At 40.9% G+C, this 21,699-nt stretch overlaps 3 protein-coding genes across 7 annotated transcripts in view; 2 read left to right on the forward strand and 1 right to left on the reverse strand.

Moving 5' to 3' along the window:
* GNAT3 (G protein subunit alpha transducin 3) overlaps positions 1-8,345 on the reverse strand; it is a 75,566-nt gene extending 67,221 nt beyond the window's left edge. The window contains exons 1-2 of one of the 4 annotated variants that reach the window (XM_070071244.1): positions 8,036-8,177; positions 2,779-2,858 (exon numbers count right to left, since the gene is read on the reverse strand). The gene's annotated coding sequence lies outside the window, so the exon portion shown is untranslated. Of the gene's footprint in view, positions 1-2,778; positions 2,859-7,992 lie in introns of all 4 variants that reach the window. The other 3 variants (XM_051848882.2, XM_070071242.1, XM_070071245.1) reach the window with 3 other exon arrangements.
* The window catches only part of CD36 (CD36 molecule (CD36 blood group)), a 206,392-nt gene that overhangs the window by 38,033 nt on the left and 146,660 nt on the right, over positions 1-21,699 (forward strand). The window lies entirely within an intron of this gene.
* The window catches only part of LOC138848883 (proline-rich protein 19-like), a 2,668-nt gene continuing 1,024 nt past the window's right edge, over positions 20,056-21,699 (forward strand). The window contains exon 1 of the mRNA XM_070069888.1: positions 20,056-20,102. Within this exon, the coding sequence (XP_069925989.1) occupies positions 20,056-20,102 (47 nt within the window). The remainder of the gene's footprint in view (positions 20,103-21,699) is intronic.

Below are 21,699 nucleotides of genomic sequence, written 5' to 3' on the forward strand. Positions count from 1 at the left end.
CAGGAGGGACCTGAGATATAGAGTAACCTGAAGAGGAAAGGATCCTTTGACCGAGATGAGAGGAGGCTGAGTTACCCTCAGAGTAATTGAGCCCTGGACCGAGATGGGAGGAGGTTGGGCCTTGGCAGGGTGGCAGGAAAGGACTTGCCAGCACTCATGTCTCCCCAGTAATTTCAACTTGAGCAACTACTCCTGAGTGAAAATACCTTGAAGAGAGCTGTGGAACTCAGGAGAGAGATCACAGCACCGGGAGTAGCATAAAATACGAAAGGATACATTGGGGAGAGTAGAAAGGACAGTTTGCATTATGCCAGTACTGCTCGCTAGCTCCAGGCAGCACCACGTGGCCAGATCCCAACCTTCTACCTGGCGGAAGGCAGGGAAAGTGAGCACCAGACTTTTCCCTGGACCCCTGTACAATCCAGGAGCAAGAAGATCCCCCAGCAAGCGGCTGTGGTTGTAGTAGCAAAGAGCTAACTAATACACATAGAATCACAGCCAGTGTGTGACTTGGCTGACATTATGAGTCGATGCCCTGTAAAACTACAAAAGTAGGTGATATCATCAAAGGAGTACATAATAACAGACAAGAGAAGAGGCTCAAGGACTGTGTCCAAGATCACTTAAAAGAGTTTGAAAGGCTTTTTTTCCTCATGTGGAAGGAAAAAATATGAGTTGAATATGTTGTCCTCCTGGAAGTCAAAAAACAAAAGGCTTTAAGAGGAAGGAGTGATTCCTTTCATCAAAAAAAATATTCTCAAAATTAATCATCAGCTCCATTTAGGCTTACATCATGTGCAGCACATGCATTCCATGAGTGCAAGGGTTCTGCAGGGGTGGAGCACAGAGTTGACATTGGAGAAAAAGGGGGCTGCCTGCCTACTACTAGTTGAGCTGGGACATCAATCTTTTCCTGCTTTCTGAGGCTGGTTCTAAGGTCATCAGAGTAGCACTTGCTTTCCTGCTCTCTGCTCTTTGATTGCCTCCTTGGCCTTCTAGAACTTCCAGCTCACAGAAAATAGATCCTGAAGCTTCTCAGTCTTCATTATCCTGTAAGCCAATACCTTATCAAACATCTCTTTAGGAATTTATTGTCATTTCATTAAATTATGTTTGTGTCTAGTTTATCATGCATACTAATTGATAAACTTCAGACTTTGGAGCTAGGGGAATCAGAAATATAATCATAGTTCAATGTTAGAATTATAATCTTAGTTCAATCATTGCTTCTGACTCAATGAGGAGACACATCACACTATGTGTCCTCTAGAAAATCCAGGTTTGACCAATGTGATGCTGCTTGGAGTGATTAGGCCCTGAGGATCCTCCCCTATGAATGATATTAAGGCACTTATCACGGAGCTTGACCTACCTTGCATGTGTTGGCTTGCTCTTCAGCCTTCCTCCTTCCCAGAGGATGAGCCCTCATCAGACAGCCTAACCTGCAGAGGCTTTGATGTTGGACTTTCCAGACTTAAAGATCATGAGGGTATCAATTTGTGGTTTTGCATAAACTACTTAGTCTCAGGTACTTTGTTATAGCAGCACAACTGGGCTAAGACACACTCAAAGATGTTTATGTTTTATCCTTTCATGAACTTCCTTAGGCTATAAGAATATTGTCAGGAGACATAGTTGACATCCTCTGTAGCAATACTGGGAAGATTTGAACCATGGGACAAGTACATTTGTCAAAAACTAATCTTAAAAGTCAACTTCAATGGTGGGTGTTGTGGCACAAAAGTTAAGCTGTGCTTTGGGACACCTACATCCAGTATCAGGGTTCCTAGTTCGAATCCTAGCTACTCTGTGTGTCCAATCCATGTTTCCACTAATGTGTCTGAGAGGCAGCAGATCATGGCCCAAGTGCTTGAGCCCCTGTCACCCATGTAGGAGACAGGATAGAGTTCTGGGCTCCCAGCTTAGCCTGGTCAAATCATGGTTGTTGTAGACATTTGGGGAGAAAATTAGCAGATGGAAGGTCTCCTTTCTCTGCCTCTTCCTCTAACTTTGAATAAATAAATAAACAGTGTATGTGGTGCAGTGGGTTAAGCCACCGCCTATGATGTTGGTAATGCATATTAGTGCCAGTTTGTATCCCAGCTGTTTCACTTTAGATCAAGATCTTTGTAAATATGCCTAGAAAAGTGGCAGAAAATAACCTGAGTGCTTAGACCCTGTAACTCTCCTGGGAGGCCAAGATGGAGTTCCAGGCTCCTGGCTTTGGCTAGTTGCAGCCATTTAGGGAATGAACCAGCAGATAGAAGATCCGTCTCTGTCTCTCCTTCTCTTTGTAATAGATTTTCAAATAAACAAACAATTCTTTAAAAAAAAAACTTCTCAAAAACAAATAGTGCTTGTTTTGGGAGCCTAACTACTACAATTAGAATCGAAATCAGCATGACCCCTGAACAAGAATAACATGCAAATATATAAACATTACATGTTTTTCTGCTATGGCCAATGAGTTCAAAAATAAATTCCCAGGCATGACTCATGGGCACTGCTGTCCTGGGGCAGTGAGGAGAAGCCCAAGGGTTCATCTGAAAAGGACAGGAGCTCAGGATCCAGTGCCAGGAAAGGCAAGAGGCAGATGGAGAAGCATAAGCTGCCGGAGAAGTGGGGCTTTCCCAGCATGGTCACCATCCCCTGGGAGAGTGCTTAGAGGGGATGCAGATGATGAAGCAGCGCAGGGAATGGAAATGAGAAGACGCAATCATACAACAAAGCACAGTGCAGGATGAAACCAGAAGCTTATTAGATTCGGGCAATTCCTACCTGCTACAGGACAACCTGGAACACTTTCAGGCAGATACAAAAGCACAACCATTGCCTCTAAAGATGTGCCAGGTCGATATCTGTAAACAAATAGAGGATTCAGTAGATGGAAAAGGGATGGGAACGTGCCAGGTGATTTGGTGTCAAGTAAGGCAATGGATAAGAAAATTGAAGATCTTAACAAAGTAGTAGTAAGAGAAAGGCAAGAAAATCTGTTACTTGCATGACTGATGCAAGATATGGAAGTGATAGAAAAAAAGAAAAAAAATGATTTGTTAAGTAGAGTCCAGGATGGCATAGAATATGAATGAAAAACAAAAGCAGGAAAAGAAAACTCTTTTGAAAGCTGTTGGGCAGTTGCTAAGTCACACTGAGTTAGGCTCATTCCAACAGACTCATCTTAACTTAATCACTCCTTAAATGTTTATCTTGAAACACAGTCATCTGCTGAGGTACTAGAGATTACAGTTTGATCGGATTTTGGGGAGTCATGACTCTGATTATAACAATCAGATGCAAGAGTGTGATTGAAACATTTTCCAGTTGGAAACAACTAGAATAACTATTAGTGTGAGAATGAATGAATGAATGATTCTTATATTTCTAAGTAATCCTTCTATTAATTTGAGAATTTGAGAGAGAGAGAGAGAAAGAGAGAAACAGATAACTTATCTGCTTCTTTCTCCAAATGATTGTAATGACCAGGAGTGGTCTGGACTGGAGCCAGGAACTGAGACCTCAAGCCAGGTCTTTTACTAAGAGGCAGGAACCCAACAAATTGAGACATCTCTGTGACTTGCAGGGTCAGCACTAGCAGGAAGCTGGAATTGGGATTAGAGCCATAACTCGAGCCCAGATACACCAATGAGGGATGCAGGCATTGTGACCACTAGGCCAAATGCTTACCCTGAATGAATGAATGGATTCTAGCATTTCAGTACTGTGCAATTACTTAAAGTGAAGATTTAGATCCATGGTCATCAGCCTGGAGTTGTGTGTCATAAGTTGTTAAGTGAGAAAAATAAGCTGTATGGAACTATAGATAGTATGTTTCAATTGCTATAAATAGCTAATAGAATATAGCTCTCCACATATATGTGGTTCCATGAGCACAGAAAATGCTGGGGAAAATGATTAATACTGATTACCAGGAGTGAGGGAGGTAAGAAAGGACAACAGAGGAACATGTTTGTGGAATGATATTGGGAACTTTTTATTAATGCAGCACTGATTGGTTTTACTTGATACAGAAATGTGTATTTCTTTGTGATTACATTGAAAACTTTAGCAAAAATTAATAAAAGTATCTATTTTAATCACCAGAAAATATGACATGTTACTAATACTTTAGCTACATCTCCTATTATAATATCCACTAGCTTCAAGTATTGAGCATTGAAAAATGGCTAGTGCTACTGAAGAGATATATTATAAATTTTATATATTAGATTTTTTAAATTTAAAGTACAACAAGGAGCTAATGGCTCTTGGATATTATATGTTTGGCCTTCTGGATAACCTACATCTGCAAGATCTATTCAAGGTGATGCTATGAATATGGCTACAAGACTCAGCTCTCACCTTCAGTTTAGCCACTGCAGAACTTCACTGTGTAAAAAAGCTTGGGCCCTTTTGCTACAACTCATACTATGAGAGTCCTCATCTAGCTACTTTCCTTTTCCTTACACTACCCACGACTCATGAAAGCATCCACTAGGTCACAAGCCCACAACTCTCCTGACATTAAGCTGTATTCCAATGTTTTAATTCTTTTTTATTTTTTATTTGAGAGGCAGAGTTAGAGAAAGAGAGAGAGAGAGAGAGAGAGAGAGAGAGAGAGAGAGAAAGTCCTCCATACTCTGGTTCACTCTCCAAATGGCTGCAATGGCCAGAGCTAGGCCGATCAAAAACCAAGAGCCAGGAGCTTCCTCCAGGTCTCCCATGTGGGTTCAGGGGCCCAAGCACTTGGGCCATCTTCCACTGATTTCCCAGGCCATAAGCAGGAAGCTGGTTTGGAAGTGGAACAGCCAGGACTTGAACTGGTACCCATATGAGATGCTGGCACTGAGGATGGAGGCTTAACCTACTATGCCACAGTGCCAGCCCTTCCAGTGTTTTCATTCTTATGGTTGTCATTTTCTATCAGAGTCAGCCATTACTGTTTATAGAAGGTACAAGTAAGAGAAATTAATCTGTTACAATGACTGCATTTTTCTCTCCTTTTATTGTGCTGGTGTTGAACTGTCTTTACTCTAGGCAATTTTCAAATGACTCTTCTGCCTATTCAAACCTACTTATGTATCTACTGAAATCTTGAACTTTAGTCTTACTAGAGAATTATGCTATTGGAGAGTATATAGCTATATAAAAACACAAATACACATGAAAAGAGAACTGTGTTATAAGAGGTTTTGGTAAATATAAAATGAATTGCACATACATGCATATGTATATACACACAGATTCAAGATTAGTGGAGAGAACAGTAGGTTTTAATATGGAGATGAAGAAATGTTGCATGAGGTTATTATTTAACTGGTCTTTGAATTACTGGCAAAATTTCAAATGGATAAAAGAATAGGCATTCAGAACACAGTATATAATACTGCAAGGTCATGGAATTTGTTGGCTACTCACCAGGCAGACACATAATTTTCTTGATAGTTGTGTGATCTTGTGCAGATTTCATGATATCTATAGATTTAATTCTTGCCTTGTAAAATGAGAGCCATCTAAAGCTTTTTGGTAGATTAGAAAAAGTTCTATAAAATCCCTAACATGATGCCTAGAGGATCAACTGAGAACAGCACCCATGACCTTTGCAGATGAAAGACTTGCATTCCCTGAGAGCTAGAGGAAGGGATTCCCACAGATATAGATGAGATAGAGAGACAGTGCAGTGAGTTAACTCAAACACATCAGTTTGGTCTGAGGATTGTATGTATCTGGAAGCAACTGGAGACTAATAAATAGAAATATAAGTGCAAATGGGATTTTTGAAGGCTCTAGTTCCCAAGGCAAGGAGTTATTTTATAGGTGAGAAGAAGGCGATAATTAGCTTTAAGTCAGGGAGTGTGAGTGGCCAAGTTGGAGAAGCATGTCAAGAATAGAGATCCACCAGTGCATGCCACACAGAGCAGAAAAAAAGGGAATAAACATAGAGAATCAAGTCAGGATCCTAGTACAATTAGAAGGTCAGGATGAGAATTAGGGTTCCAAATGCGGGAAAGTCATTTAAAAATACTGTGCAAATACCAGGAACAACATCAAGAAAAGAAATGATAGCTGCTTATGGTAAGAGGACCATGGAATGAAAATTTGGTACAGTGAAAGAACACTTTTTGTAGATTCGTGGTCTTCATTCACTTTATGGCATTGATCATTATGCAAATACCCTGAGCTGTAGTTAGCTCATCTGTAAACAAAAGTGATGATACCAGTGACTACACTGCAGACTTGTCATAGACATAGTGTGAGTGAGGCTTTTTCTTTTATTTTGAATTGGGCTACAATTAGTTAGTACAAATAGTGCAAATGGATATGACTGGGGTAAAGAAAAACATACTTGAAACAGAAAGCAGCATGACCGACATTTTATTTGTTTAATTTGATATAACAGCAAGTCCACCTTAAGGAAACATAAAATTGGCATTTAAAAGATTATGGCTAGCACTCAAGAGAGAGACCATCATTTTTTTTTTTTATTTTTAAAGATTTATCTATTTATTTGAGAGGTAGAGTTACAGAGAGAGGGAGAGACAGAGAGAAAGGTCTTCCATCTGCTGGTTCACTCCCCGAATGGCTGCAACAGCCAGGCTAGGGAGAACCAAAGGCAGGAGCCAGGAGCTTCTTCCAGGTCTCCCACTTGAGTTCAGGGGCCCAAGCTTTTGAATCATCTTCTACTGCTTTCCCAGACTATAGCAGAGAGCTGGATTGGAAGAGGAATAGCCGGGACACAAATCGGTGCCCACTGGGGATGCCAGTGCCAGAGGTGGAAGTGTAGCCTACCACACTATCATGCTGGCTTCCATCATTTTATTTTGAAATTAGAGGATATTTTAGAACTCTGAGGAGGAAAGGGCTGGGATGAGAGAAAATTGTGAATCTTATTGTATGTGGCTTTTCATTCCTGAGTTCAGACCAGGAAAGATTCTCTTTATTGTGTGATAATATGATTCCCTAGCCTGTTGCTCTCACTTCTCCATTCAGTCTTCAGAACATGACCAGATACATTTCCCTAAGCCCTATTCAAAAAAATTCGACTGGTTTTCCAGGTTGGAAATTCTCATCTCTCTGCCTTTTGGCCCTGATATACCCTCCTGGTCTCATATCTTACCACATTTCCTCAAATTCTTTGCTGTTCCAGGGAAAATCCCCCAATGCTTCACAATCTTTATAAAACAACAAACAAACAAAAAAACCTGTTTGCCCTGAAATGTGCAATATCATCATAAACCACACATACATCCGGGATGTCAGAAAGTTTCATTTTAAAATGGAAAATATCTGCTATGGAACTTAGACCATTTCTTTGAGTTAAGCAAAGGGTATTGGATTTATATCATGATATGTGTCAGCTCCAACTGTGAGTCAGATTGATCTTCTGTCTTAGCTTTGCAAACAATGCAAACCCAACCTATTCCCATTAGCGGGAGTAAGGAGCCATTGGCAGAATGCAGAGAAAGTCTTTGTTACCCTGCATATTTGCCTAGAATGAGCAGCCAACAATGCTACATACTTGTGGGCTTAATTTTATTTGACCTCATACCAGTCTCTTTAAAGAAACTTATCTTAATGTGAAGTGAGTGAAATCATTATTTGCACGACTCTAACTCCCTTCAGAGTTTCTGTCTTGTTTTCTCTCTTGGTACATTCTTCCTTAAATCTCAAAGGCCTTCCAGATCTTTTCCCACTTTCCAAATAGCTTCACCTAAACCCTCCCACTCAACTGACATTGTAATTCAGACCTATTCTACCCCCTGAGGAGTGAAGCTATCAGAGTTTTCTCAGTAAGCAGCATGGGGTAGCAAAAAGGCAGGACTTGCTGAGCTTAAGCCTTATTATCTAAAAATGGAGATATTAACGTCTATCTGTTGTCACAGTGAAATAACTAACACATGAGAAAATATCAGCACAGTTCCTCATACATCACAGTTGTCCAAAAATGGTATTTTACCTTGTAATATGCCAAAGAGGTGTTCTGACAGCACTCACCTGGGTAAACAGTGATGGTTAGGGACCCAGCATAATACTTTACCTTGGGGCTGGTGCTGTGATGTAGTAGATTAGGCCCCCAGCATGCACCACCAGTATCCCATGTAGGTCCTCATTAGAGTCCTGACAGCTCCACTTCAATCCAGCTCCCTGCTAATGTGCCTTTGGAAAGCAGTGGAAGATGGTCCTGCACCCATGTGGGAGACCTGGGTGAAGCTCCTGGCTCTTGGCTTCAGTCTGGCGCAGCCCTGACCTTTGTGGTCATTTGGGAAGTGAGCCAGCAGATAGAAGACCTCTATCTCTCTCCATTCCTCTCTGTGTCTGTAACTGACTCTCAAATAAATAAATGAATCTTTGAAAGAAAAAAAAAAACACTTTATCGAGTAGCATAAGGGTCATGTTTACTAGAACTTCCCAGAAATACCCTGTTGCAATGCTCTGCTGAGCCACCCAGGAACCAGAGGCTTACTTCCTTAGTGAGTTACTAGAATGCTGAGAGCCCTCAGTTCTCTCCAAAACCTTCCTGCAAATGAAAATGTTTACCTTAGCCAAAGTCATACATTTCCCTGGGGTGTTGTTCTGCATCCAAGGACTGGTGCCTCCAGTCAGGGTAAATGTGCAGGTTCATCGGAGCTTCAGAGCTCCCCTGGGGTTGGCTGAGGCCTTGCTGTTAGCATGCTGAAGCCCAGCTTCCCCCTCTGCCTCACTCTATTCTCTTCATTCGATTTTAATTTCCTCCACAGATGTTGACCTGAGAATTCTCCTTAATAAGCTTCCTCCACACAAGCCAGCTTTCTGGGGAACTGCCCCAGTAACACGCTCCAAGCCAAGCCTGTCCCAAACAGACCACCACCATGTCACCACCTCCAGCAAACTGGCTTTTCACACTGCATTTTACTCAATAGCCCAAAGCGGCCCAGTCACTCACCCTTACATCATTCCCACATCCACTTTTCTCTCTAGCTCTACAATTTATCTCCAATTGATAACTCATTTCCATTCATATTTACACTGCTTTTTTCAATTTTCCTCTGACTTATTTTTAATAATATTATCTGGCATCATTTTTATTTTATTTTTAAAAATATGTATTTGTTTATTTGAAAGAATTACAGAGAAACAGGAAGAGATGATAGATAGATAGGGATCTGCCATCCACTGGTTCACTCCCTAGAAAGCTGCAATGGCCAAGAGCTCCATCCGTGTTTCCCACATGGGTGGCAGGGACCCAAGCACTTGGGCCATCCTCTGCTGCTTTCCCAGGTGCATTGGCAAAGAACTGGATTGGAAGTGGAGCAACTGGAACTTAAACCACTGCTCATATGGGATCCCAGTGCTACATGGAAACAGCTTAACCCACTATGCCACAGTGCTGGCCCCTGGCATCATTTTTATAGTACATTCAGAATGTACTGTTATAGATTCATGCACAATATTCTTCAACATATAGTAATCCCTAAACTCACACAGATATACTTGATATCTACAATCTTCTTGAGGACAGAAGATCCACAGATTGTTCAGAGGATCACCCCTTACTCCACAATAGAACAAAGTTATAGGGAAATAGACACTTAAAGACCTTTGGATAGATTCCCCATGGAATGTTGTATTACCAGAAACCAAAGTCTTTGGGTGTTACCATGCTGAAGGATTTGGAGCTCACTTCCTGAAACCAGATCTGGCTAGGAATTAAACAGAAGGCCGTGAGGACCGAGTGAGAGGAGTCTGAGGGAAGCGTAACCCCCAGCGGGAGCGAATGCACATAGATGAACTGGGGTCACAACAACGGTGAATTTCCAGCTCCCTGAGGTGTGGCCTTCCTGCAGCCCATGACCTCATCTGTTGTGGTCGTTCTTATCATCTTCCTTCACCTCTGACCTCTGCATGTGTGAGAACAATGATGCTGCTTCGGGCGACAGTTATTCCAAGTAAGTCATGGGTAAGGAATAGCATAGGTTAGCTGCCTGTGTGCAGACACACGCGGGTTGTTTCTGGGGAAGAAGCCTGCTTCTGCCTTGCACATGCGCATTTGCTCAGGCTGCCAGGTCCAGAGCTAGTTTGACTTGGATACTTGATTCATGAGGCAGCAGGTGGCCTTGCTACAGCTCACAGAGCCCTGTGTGACCTAGCTCTTGTCTAATTCCTCCCTCCTTTTATTGTCGCAACACCACACCCCTACTGCAGGCTTCAGGGTTGTGGCCCACAGATATATTTTTTTGCCCCTTCTAGACTATAGGATTTTTGGCACCACGGTTTCCTCTGTCTTGAATTTCCTTACTATCTTAAACAGTTCCAGTTTGAGCTGCACTTTATAGTCTTTATACTATCTTAAAATGAAATTTTAAAAAACACCAAACTTTCTGCTACTCTACACTGGGCCCAATATTGTCGTTTGGTCTCCCCTAACACACTTGGTTTATCTTGCTAATGGTATTCATCAGTAGATAAAATGCATACTCTCATTTTTAACTCCTCATATTCAAGGTTCAAAATAACTAGGGAAGATAATCAGTGTTATTTGCTATTATGGTCTTATATCTTGACATAGGATCTGACTTGGCAGGCATCCAAAATCTGTTGAAAGAATGAATTGTTGTGTTGAAATGAGTATTTTCTTAAGATTTTTTTAAATGAATTTTTATTTCTTTGAAATGCAGAATGACAGAGAGAGGGAGAGGGAGAGAGAGAGAGATTGCCCCTCTGCTGGTTCACTCCTAAATGGCTGGCCCAGGAAAAAGCCAGCCTGGGCCTGATGCTCCATAAGTGTTTCCCACATGTGTGGCAGGGACCCAAGTACTTAGGCCATCTTCAGTTGCTTCATCAGGTGCATTAGGAAGAAACGAGAAAGGAAGTATGGCAGACCAGACTCCAACAGGTACTCAGATGTGGGATTCCAGAGTTGCCAGAGTCGCAAGCACTTTTATTTTTTTCTTAAGATTTATTATTTACTAGAAAGTCAGAGTTGCTGAAAAAGAGGAAAAGGTAGACAGAGATCTTCTAATCACTGGTTTACTCTCCAGATGGCCACGACAGCCAGGGCTGAGAAAGGCCAAAGGCAGTGGCTAAGAGCTTCATCCGAGTCTCCCACATGGGTGGCAGGTGCCCAAGCACTCAGGCCATATTCTATTGCTTTTCCCAAGCCATTAGCAGGGAGCTGAATCAGAAGTGGACTGGCCAGGACACGAACTGGCACCCATATGGGATGTCAGTGTCACAGGTAGTGGTTTTACCTGCTATGCCACAATGCCATCCTTGCACACAGTAGCTTAATCCATTGAACCAAAATACTGACCCCTATTGTTTTTAATTTTTTTATTATTTAAATTTTATTTGAAACACATTATGTACATCACGCACATCACACACACACACACACACACACACAACAGAGATCTTCCATCCTTTTGTTCACTCCCCAAATGTCCCACAACAGCCAAGTTGTAGCCAGGTTCTTAAAACGTCCATCCAGGTATCTCACAAGTGTGGCAGGGGCCTGAGCACTTAAGCCATGAATGCCTATCTCCCAGGGTGTGCATTAGCTAGAAGCAGGAAACAAGAGCGGAGCCAGGACTTGAACCCAGACATCCCAGCATGGGCTGCTGGCATCCCAAGTAGCATGTTAACCACTGTACCAAACACTTGATAGAATCAAAATGTTGTTTTGAGTGTAGATATAGTTCTAAACTGGGAAAGAGTTTTTTTGAGCTTTTAATCTCTTGAAAATAGTGATAAAGTAGAATCATAAGGTGTTGCATCATTCAAAGCAGAACAAGTCATACTGTTTTTTTTAAACTTTTTTAAAATTTATTTGACAGGTAGAGTTATAGACAGTGGGAGAGAGAGACAGAGAGAAAGGTCTTCCTTCCATTGGTTCACTCCTCAAATGGCCACCACTGCTGGCGCTGCACTAATCCACAGCCAGGAGCCAAGTGCTTCTCCCTGGTCTCCCATGCGGGTGCAGGTGCCCAAGCACCCGGGCCATCCTCCACTGCCCTCCGGGGCCACAGCAGAGAGCTGGACTGGAAGAGGAGCAACCAGGACTAGAACCCGGTGCCCATATGGGATGCCGGCACTGCAGGCGGAGGATTAACCAAGTGAGCCACGGTGCCGGCCCCCAAGTCATACTGTATTAACAAACAACGCTTGAATCTCAGGGACCTGGAACAATGATTTTGTTCTTGGTCACTGCAATGGTCTTTTTATTCCCTGAAAATTCCAGTTTTGACATCTAATCCACAGTGTGAGGGTATTTGGAGGAAGGGCCTTAGAGGTTATGAGGTCACAAGGATAAGACTCTTTTTCATGTTAGAAACCATCGAAAGATTTTTCAACTCATCTACTGTGAGAGAATGCAGTGAGAAGACCCTGCCTATGAGGAAGCAGCCTTACATTGGCCTTGGATTTCCCAGCTACCATAACTGTGAGGAATAAATGTTCGTTGTGTAGAAGCCACTCAGTTTGTGGTGTGTTGTTATAACAACATACCCACAAATGACTGTAATCATTTCCAACAGTTTCTGCATTTATGTACACCTATTTGACAAAAAAGTTTATAGTTAAGTGTTTAAGACTATTTAGATATCCAGGCAATTGCTGCTAATAAAATTTTCCAATGGAAATGAAAAGTGTGTCTTTTGATTTGTATGACTATTTCCTCTAGAGAATGATTAGTTACTTCTTTTAGATTCCAATACTATTCTAGAATAAAATGCATGCAAAATAATATTTTCTATTTAGATACATGAATTGATGAAATGGAAATCTTTATCACAGAAGCTTTTATGGCAGTTTGAAAATGATTTTAAAGTTATATATCCCTTTATATTTTAGATTAGCCCTAATTGAATTCCAAGACTTTATTGTTTTTTACATTTTCTTTGAAATTTTTGGTTATTAGCAGTTACCCCAGATACTTTTGGAATTATTGTTTTCCTAACAGATGTGCTAGGATTTGCTAGCTTATTTTTTACAAATTGAGAGTGTTCTCCCTTCCATTTTTTAAATTTCTATTACTCCTAAGAATGCAGATTATGACATTTCATTAAATGATAAGTTGTACCATTGTCTACTGCTGCCTCACTTTCTTCTGGTGTAGACTGACTTTTTCCAACCATAGCAATATTTGCCAAAGAAGATCAATCCTGTTAATGAACAGAGACCATCGATGGATAAACCATGATACAGTTAGAGTGAATTTAGATGTCATCAAAACCAATCCCAGTCACACATTACCATATTGGCCATGATTTTTTAGACATTTATTTATTTATTTGAACATCAGAGTGGGGAAGAGAGAACAGAGAAAGAGAAAGGGGGAGAGATCTTCTGTCTGCTGTTTCAATTGTCAAATGGCCATCATATCCAGGGCTGGGCCAGGCTGAAGCCAGGAGCTAGGAGCTTCATCCGGGTCTCCCACGTGGGTGGCAGGGGCCCAAGCACTCAGGTCAACTTTTGATGCTTTTCCCAAGCCATTAGGCAATTACCAGGGAGCTAGACAGGAATTAGAGCAGCTAGGACTTGAATCAGCACCCAGATGGTATTTTGGGATCACAAGTGGTGATTTAATCCACTGAGCCACAATGCCTGACTATACAGTGTAAAAGTAAGTATTTTGGCATTTTTATGAAGTTAACAATTAAACAAAATGTTTACCTGGTTCCTCTGTGTTGTCCCAAATATTTTATTTCTCAGAGTTTTAAAGAACTGTGTCAGGTTGTAAAGTTATTTTAGAATTGTGATTATAGAGGGAAGGAAGAGAGATCTTCCAGTCACAGCCACTAGCACAACCCAAATCATCTGTCTTCTTTTCCAGAAAAATTACCAATCATGGGGTTATGAGACTCGAGGGAAGTTGCCCTTTTCATTCATTGGAAATACATCTCTCTTTATTTAAAAAAAAATCCCCCAGTAATTCATCTCTACTTAGCTTGAAAGATAAATTAGTAGTAGAAGTGGCCCAGTTCCATTATAACTGCTGCCATACTGCTTGGGTGAGATTATGGGCTTCCTGAACTGGTCTCAGAACTTATAGAGTTGGACTGGTTCTATTTTCATTCTTTTTAATTTTCATAGTACCTGGCACACGTATGTCCTCAGCAAATCTTAGTAGGGTAACAAATGAATAAACAAATTAAGAGATATACTTGCAAGCATTATTTCATTATTAAAGAGATTTCTGGGGGCCAGCGCTGTGGTGCAGTGTGTTGATGCCCTGGCCTGAAGCATGTTCTAGTCCCAGCTGCTCCTCTTCCGATGCAGCTCTCTGCTATGGCCTGGGAAAGCAGTAGAGGATGGCCCAAGTCCTTGGGACCCTGTACCTGTGTAGGAGACCCGGAAGAAGCTCCTGGCTCCTGGCTTCGGATCGGCACAGCTCTGGCCGTTGCGGCCAATTGGGGAGTGAACCATCGGTTGGAAGACCTCTCTCTCTCTGCCTCTCCTCTCTCTGTGTAATTCTGACTTTCAAATAAATAAATATATCTTTAAAAAAAAGAGAGAGAGATTTCTGCAAGGAAAGTCTAGAAAACCTATTCTTCTGAATACTTTTAAAGTAGGTTTGAAATTTATTTCCCAGTATGCAGATGGTTGAAAATATTCAGGTAGATTTACAATATTATTGCAGTAAAGCAATGAATAGTAAAGATTAAGTAATAATTAGTAGTAAACTTTTTACTTACTACTTTAAAGTAAACTTTAAAATGTAAGTGAAGTCTTCCTCCAAGAATGACACAAGGTGATCTGTAAATGAGTTACCTTTATTTATTTATTTTTTAAAGATTTAGTTATTTATTTGAAAGCCAGAGGTACACAGAGAGAGAAGAGGCAGAGGGATACAGAGAGGTCTTTCATCCACTGGTTCACTCCCCAATTGGCCACAATAGCTGGAGCTGTGCCTATACGAAGCCAGGAGCCAGGAGCTTCTTCCAGGTCTCCCACATAGGTGCAGGGGCCCAAGGACTTGGGTCATCTTGTACTGCTTTCCCAGGCCATAGCAGAGAGCTGGATTGGAAGTGGAACAGCCGGGTCTTGAACCAGCACTCATATAGGATGCCGGCACTGCAGTCCAGGGAATTAACCTGAGTGTGTTTTCCTAGGGGCCTTTAACCAGTAAGCCATGATATCTCAACTATGAGTCAAGGATAGATAATTTGCTGATCAGCTCCATCAAACAAACTGAATTCACATCCACCCAAGTAGGCAAGGTGAGTGTCCCCACTGTCTCATAGGGAGGGATTTCTTGCACTGTTTGTGGAATGCCTTTTGGTGTTTTGGTGCATCAGGATGGGGTGTCATGGTGGCCTCAGCACCCCTAAACAAATTCTTCTCCCTTGAATGTGCCCTGTAGCTACTGTATTTTTAAATTTGCACTTCTCTCTATTCAGTTCCTTCTCTAACATGGCTGTGTCCAATCTTCATTTACCTGAGGTCGTCAACTTTGGAGATCCTTAAATATAGTTGAATCACCTTTGTAAACAAGTGCAAAAAAAAACTTTATGAAAACACTCTTCAGATTTTTTTTTCCAAAGCATAGCAACAAAAAAGCTCTCCATACAAATTAGTGTTAGGCTTATTTGAGAGACATGCAAAAAAATCACGTGACAGAGATAATTAAATTACAATTCAGAGTTCTATTTAGGATATCAAAGAATTCTGAAACCTTATGCTGATTTACTTCAATTAATCATTCACTCATTATAATATAATTTGTCATAGACAGCTAAGGTTGAAAATGTTAGCCCTTTTCTATCATGTGTTGCTATATTTTTCTATCATAAGTAGTTATGAAATTTGTGCTTAGATATCGTCTGCTGTTCATATATAACTTTCTGAATACTTCCTGCAAGAAACTGTCTTGGATTTTGTTCTCTTATTAGGCAATGCAAGTACAGAGGAGGGCACTTGGACATCGCAGCACTGATACGGATTTCTCAGAGGATTTCTCCTTCTTTGACTTCATCAGTACTTTGCCTGTAGCCTGATTTCTTTAGGGCTTTTGCCTCTTGACATCTCTTGACAACTTGCCAAAAGGAATTTCAAGGCAACCACAGTGTGGAAAGGCACAGTCAGCTGCTTTTGCACTCCTGAGAAAGCCTTTCTGGGTAACAAAGTTTGTTTTTGTTTTTTTTTTTTTTTTTTTTTTTTTTTTTTTTTTTGCTTGAAGTCCCACCTAGGACAATTTGAGAGTGGAAAATTTTGAGATTTCAGCTTTTGCATTTTTTGAAGCCCATTTTGTCTCCCTAAAATTCTACTTCCTACCAAAACCATACCTTCTCTCCTCACCCCTACCTTCTACTCTAGTTCCTGGAGAAAAACTATATGAGTCCAGGACCTTAACCAGAAGATCCATCAAGCAGGGGATGTATTTAACTCAAATTTCTTTTCTTTCTTTTTTTTTTTTTAACTTGGCAGGTTGAGTTATAGACAGTGAAAGAGAGAGACAAAAAGGTCTTCCTTCCGTTGGTTCACTCCCCAAATGGCCGCCACGGCCAGCATTGCACTGATCCGAAGCCAGGAGCCCCTTCCTGGTCTCCCATGGGGTGCAGGGCCCAAGCACTTGCGCTATCCTCCACTGCACTCCCGGAGCACAACAGAGAGCTGGACTGGAAGAGGAGTAACCGGGTACAGAACCCGGCGCACATGTGGGATGCAGGTGCCGCAGGCAGAAGACTAACCGAGTGATCTATGGCGCTGGCTCCATAACTCAAATTTCTTACTTTCCCCTAGTGCCTGAGGCATAAAAGACCCTTAGAAACATATTGATTGACTTTCTGACAACTTTATTGACTAATGTCCATATCAATAAAAATAAATCAGTAAGTATAGCTATTGTTAGATATTTTCCTTGCCTTCCTTTTCCCTTCTTCCCTCTCCTCCTTCCTCCCCTCTTCTTCCTCCTCCTCCTACTTCTTCTACTTCTTCTTCCTCTTCTCCCCCTCCTTATTTATGTTTTAAGATTTGTTTGACAGACAGAGGGAGAGAGGGAGGGACAGAAAGATCTTCCATCAGCTGTTCACTCACCAAATGCCAAAGCCAGGAGCTGGGAGCTCCATCTGGGTCTCCCACAGGGGTGGCAGGAAACCAAGTACATAGTCCAGCATCAGCAACTTCACAGGAAACTGGATTAGAAACAGAATAACCAGGATTTGAACTGGCTCTCCAATATAAGATTCAGCATCCCAAGAAGCAGCTCAGCCCGCTGCATTGCAGTGCACATCCCTCCTCTGTCTCTTTCAAGTTATTTTTAGATTGCAGTCATTATAATTAGCTATTTGCTTATTCTTCATCATATTTTGAATTTTAAAAAATAACTTGACATTACTTTGGTTTATGGCTTACTACCTCTGGTTATTTTACATACCTTAAATCTAAAATAAGTATACAAAACTTAGTGAGCCCAAGTAAATATTTGAAATAAACATTCTTTTTCTTTTTCTTTCTTTTTTTTTTTTTTTGTCTCCTTTTCTTTGTATTTTGAAAATACAAAGCCCAAAGAAAGCACAGTCTGTTCAGGTCAAGGCTATGTGTCTCAGAGAACAGAGTTCACTTCCTTGTTTTTCTTCATCTTTCCCTATGAGGCTTTCCAGAGACAACTTTGGGAACTTGTCATCCTAACAGAGCTTGGGGAGGACAACAGAGCTGTATTTTCCTTTCTGTTTTATACCTGTTCTACAACTTCTATGGATAACAAGAAATGAAGCAGTGCTAACACACTCGTTAGAGGTTCAAAAAAAAAGACAATGAAAAGGAGGCAGAAAATAAAACCTAAATCAATATGAAGAGAATGGGTAAAATGCAAATAAAGAGTATTATAAAGCAAGGTTAATGTATTCTTGATACAAATACCTGAGGAAATACAGACATTTATGTAATATGGGGGAAAATAGAAACTTGGAATTTTATGGTTAGCTGATATTTAGAAATCACATAAAAGCTTACTCAAAAAGCTCTTATATTAGGGATTGGAGACCTGGATTATTTTCTTGAATAAATCAACCATTTGAAGCCCACAACAAAGTTAGAATCTGGGTTTTCCTATTTTAAATAAAGTCAAGGGACTAAAGTTCCTTCATGTGATTAATATAAGCTCTGAGTATAAGGATTCTGGTTTCTTCCCTTTGGTATCTGAAGATGCTACTCAACTAAAATCCGTGTGATAGACCAATATGTACTGAGTACACTGATTAAATAAGACCTAATATTTGGGATAAAACTCCCATGTCAACTAATAAAGATCCAAGTTACAAAAGCTTTATAATATTGGACTTTTTGAATACTTATACATTTTTAGTAATTAAATGAAAACTCATGTAACTATTTATATTTGAATATTTTCAATCTACAAAAACAGCAATTCCATGTTTCAATCTAAAAATCATTGGCAGAGAGCAGATGTTTAGCATGTTGGTTAAGAGTTCTGCCTTTAATATTAGAACACCCATGTAGGATACCCTGCTCTGACTCAGGACTCCAGCTTCCTGCAAATACAGACTCTGGAAGGTAGCAGTGATGGCTCAACTACTTCAGTTCCTGCTGCCCATGTGGGAGACCTTGCTTGAGTTCTTGGTCCCTGATTTCAGCCCTGGTCCAGCCCCAGCATTTGGGCAGTAAACAAGTGGAAAGGAGAGTGTTCTCTTTCTCTCTTTCTTTCTCTCTTGCTCTTTCTGTCTCTCAAATGAATAAATAAAAACATTTTCAAAAAATTCACTTCAATAATGAATAATTCTAATTATATGGGGGAAAATGCCATGGCATGTTGGAAAATATGAACTCTGACAATGGCAAGAGGAATTTTTGTCTTATTTTGTTGGATAGGTTGGCAGAAGACTCATCCTGGGAGCTTGTAAAAGTAGAGATACCTGAATCCCTACCAACTAACATCATGGCCTAGAAAAGAAAACCTAAGCCTTCCTGACATGGAAGGCTCTTGTCTTTTCTGTTCAGTACCACCTCCTGACCAGCTCAGTTTGCTCCATTCCTGAGCATATGTTAGACATCCTTAAGTCCCCTTGCTTTTGCTATTTCTAGTTGAACTTCTACAGCAGTTTGTGAAATTAATAAACTTATCAACCCTCTCCTCATAGATTTATTTGTGTATCCATAATTTGTTTCTCCCCCATTAGCTAGTAAAATCCCCTTTGACAAGACCACAACCCTGGTATTTTTTTTTCTAGCAAATAGAATGTGAGGGACTGGCACTACAGAATAGTGGCTAAAGCCACCGCCTGCAGTGCAGGCATCCCAAATGGGTGCTGGTTTGAGTCCTGGCTGCTCCACTTCTGATGCAGCTCCCTGCTATGTCCTGGGAAAGCAGTGGGAGTTGGCCCAAGTGCTTGGGCCCCTGCACCTGTGTGGGAGACCTGGAAGAAGCTCCTGGCTTTGGATCAATTCAGCTTTAGTGGTTGTGGTCATTTAGGGAGTGAACCAGCAGATTGGAAGACTTCTCTCTCTTTTTCTGCCTCTGACTTTCTGTAACTCTGCCTTTCAAATAAAAATAAATAAAATCCTGAAAAAAAGAAAAAAATAGAATGTGATTAAGAAATATTTGTGATATCCATAACTGAATGGCCTGTGTCCACATTGTTGTAGTGTGAAGACCATGACATCAGTATGAAACATGGATGCTTGTTCCATTCCGAGGGACTGCAGACAGTGACTATGCTAGTTTTACTGGGGCTAGGGGTAGTTACAGGAAGGGCCTCGTTGAGCTGGTGCAGATCTGGTAGGTCTTGCATCTGAAGGCTAAGGATTTTGGCACAGGCGAGGCTGCCTGAGGTTCTTAGCTTCGTCCTCTGCCTCACTTTCTTGCTTTCACTCTCAAAATGGAGCAAATTGTAAGTTATTAGTTTCTCGTTAACTTCTCAAGTTCACTTTGCTACTAGCTGTGCCTTACTAGTGTTCCACAGCTGGATTCAATCTCAATGGGGAGTTCTGTCTTTTTTTATTTCTTTGGCACTGCTGATTTTCTGCTCTGAATGTCTTCTTCTTTAAGGTGAAATCCTATCAGCTCTCCTTAATTCTCTTGGAATTTGTACTCAGTGTAACAGGCAGTAGTCTTTTGGAAACATGCCAGAACCTCTGACCTATAATTTACGACACTGGCTGAATGACATGTAAGGAAACAAATGAACAAACATTTTCTATAATGTCCCCAGAGACTTTCCCCATTAACATCTAATTTTAGATTGTTTCAGTTCCTGCTATTGGAGGTCCTGGCCTCTTCTGAGATACACAGTGCTTTCAAATTTGCAGCAGAAGGCGGTGGACCCATAGGGGACAGAGATCTGTTTTTTATATTCTGCATTTTTAACCTTTCCCTTTTGCAAGTTAATCAGGGCAGGAGGAAATAAACACGTTTTGTATTGACCATTGTACCATGGGAGTGTTATCCTCCTCCATTTCCCCAATGATAGTGGACTTCCAGAGGGCTGCTGTTAAACTGCAAAATTTCAGCAGGTTGTGTCCTAAGAACCACTTGGCAAGTGCTTTTACCAAGCAGAGGACAGAGCCTGCAGGCCAAGTGCTCCTCTAATGCTATTCTTGGGGACTCAGCATTCGGCTTTGGAGTAAGATGGCTTACGTCTAAGAACTATTTGACATTTCACCTACATTATAACCCAGAAGGAGAAAACAATGATGAGAGGAAGGCTTAAGACTTACGGAGCATTTTGGAGTTCTCAGAAACTAGGCTTTGTGCTTCAGAATATCTTCTGAATAATTATGAAGATGTGAAACTAGAAGAGAATTACAAAAAAATCACTATTTTCTGAGCAGTTTCTCCTATTTCATAGGAAAAGAAAGAGCAATACTTTGGCAAATCCATAGAACTGGAGAATTTTAATCCCTTTTTAGACAAATATATGTTTTCTCTGTTATGTGTTAGTTTATATAAAATACAAAAAATGCATAGGAATGAAACAGAAATATTGTGATTTGATTGTTATTTTAACCCTTGTTCATACCCCTGCAAAACTCTGGTCTTTTTTTTTTTTTTTTTTACTCATTGAATATTATGGTTAGTGGTTCCTTAAGCCTATGATTAAAGATTAGATGGAAATTATGTTTTTTAAAATATTAAATAAAATAGGAAAGAAGGGGGGAAATTAAGGTTGGGAGTGAGAGGGAGGGAAGTATGGTTGTTAGAACTGTACTTATGAACACATGAAATTTGTTCTCTTTATGTTCAAAACAATTTTAAAAAGAAAAAATAATACTAAGGTAAAGAAAAACAAAAAAATCATGAAATGCAATTGGTCTATCCTGCTTTTGTTGAAATATAATTGTGTAGGTAGATTAACTTAACTTCCTTTAGAGTTCTGTGGGGAGCAACTGAGACTAGACTAAATTACTGGAACTAGGACTAATTCTATGCATCTGATCTCCCACAATATGGCGCTGAGAGAGAGCAAACAACTTCTACGCAGCTGCCTCGCAATTTGACTAACAAGTGGCAGGAGCTGATCCTGCTCCTGATTGTAGGAGAGCAGCGTGCTCAGTGTGTGGGTAGCAGAGCATGGATTGGTGGAAGAGGACTATAAAGGAGGAGAGAGACAATATGCACCAGGGAACATCTGAGGAACATCTGAGCAGCCCCTGAGAGAGCTGGCTGGCGGGGTGCCGCTCCTCCGCGAAAGTGGGGAAAGCGGCAGGGGTGCTGCCCCTCCGCAAAGGTGGGGGTGGGGTGGGGCAGCAGCTAACCCGGAACGGCGA

Source organism: Oryctolagus cuniculus, chromosome 3, assembly GCF_964237555.1.
Source record: "Oryctolagus cuniculus chromosome 3, mOryCun1.1, whole genome shotgun sequence".
In the NCBI taxonomy this organism is placed as follows: domain Eukaryota; kingdom Metazoa; phylum Chordata; class Mammalia; order Lagomorpha; family Leporidae; genus Oryctolagus; species Oryctolagus cuniculus.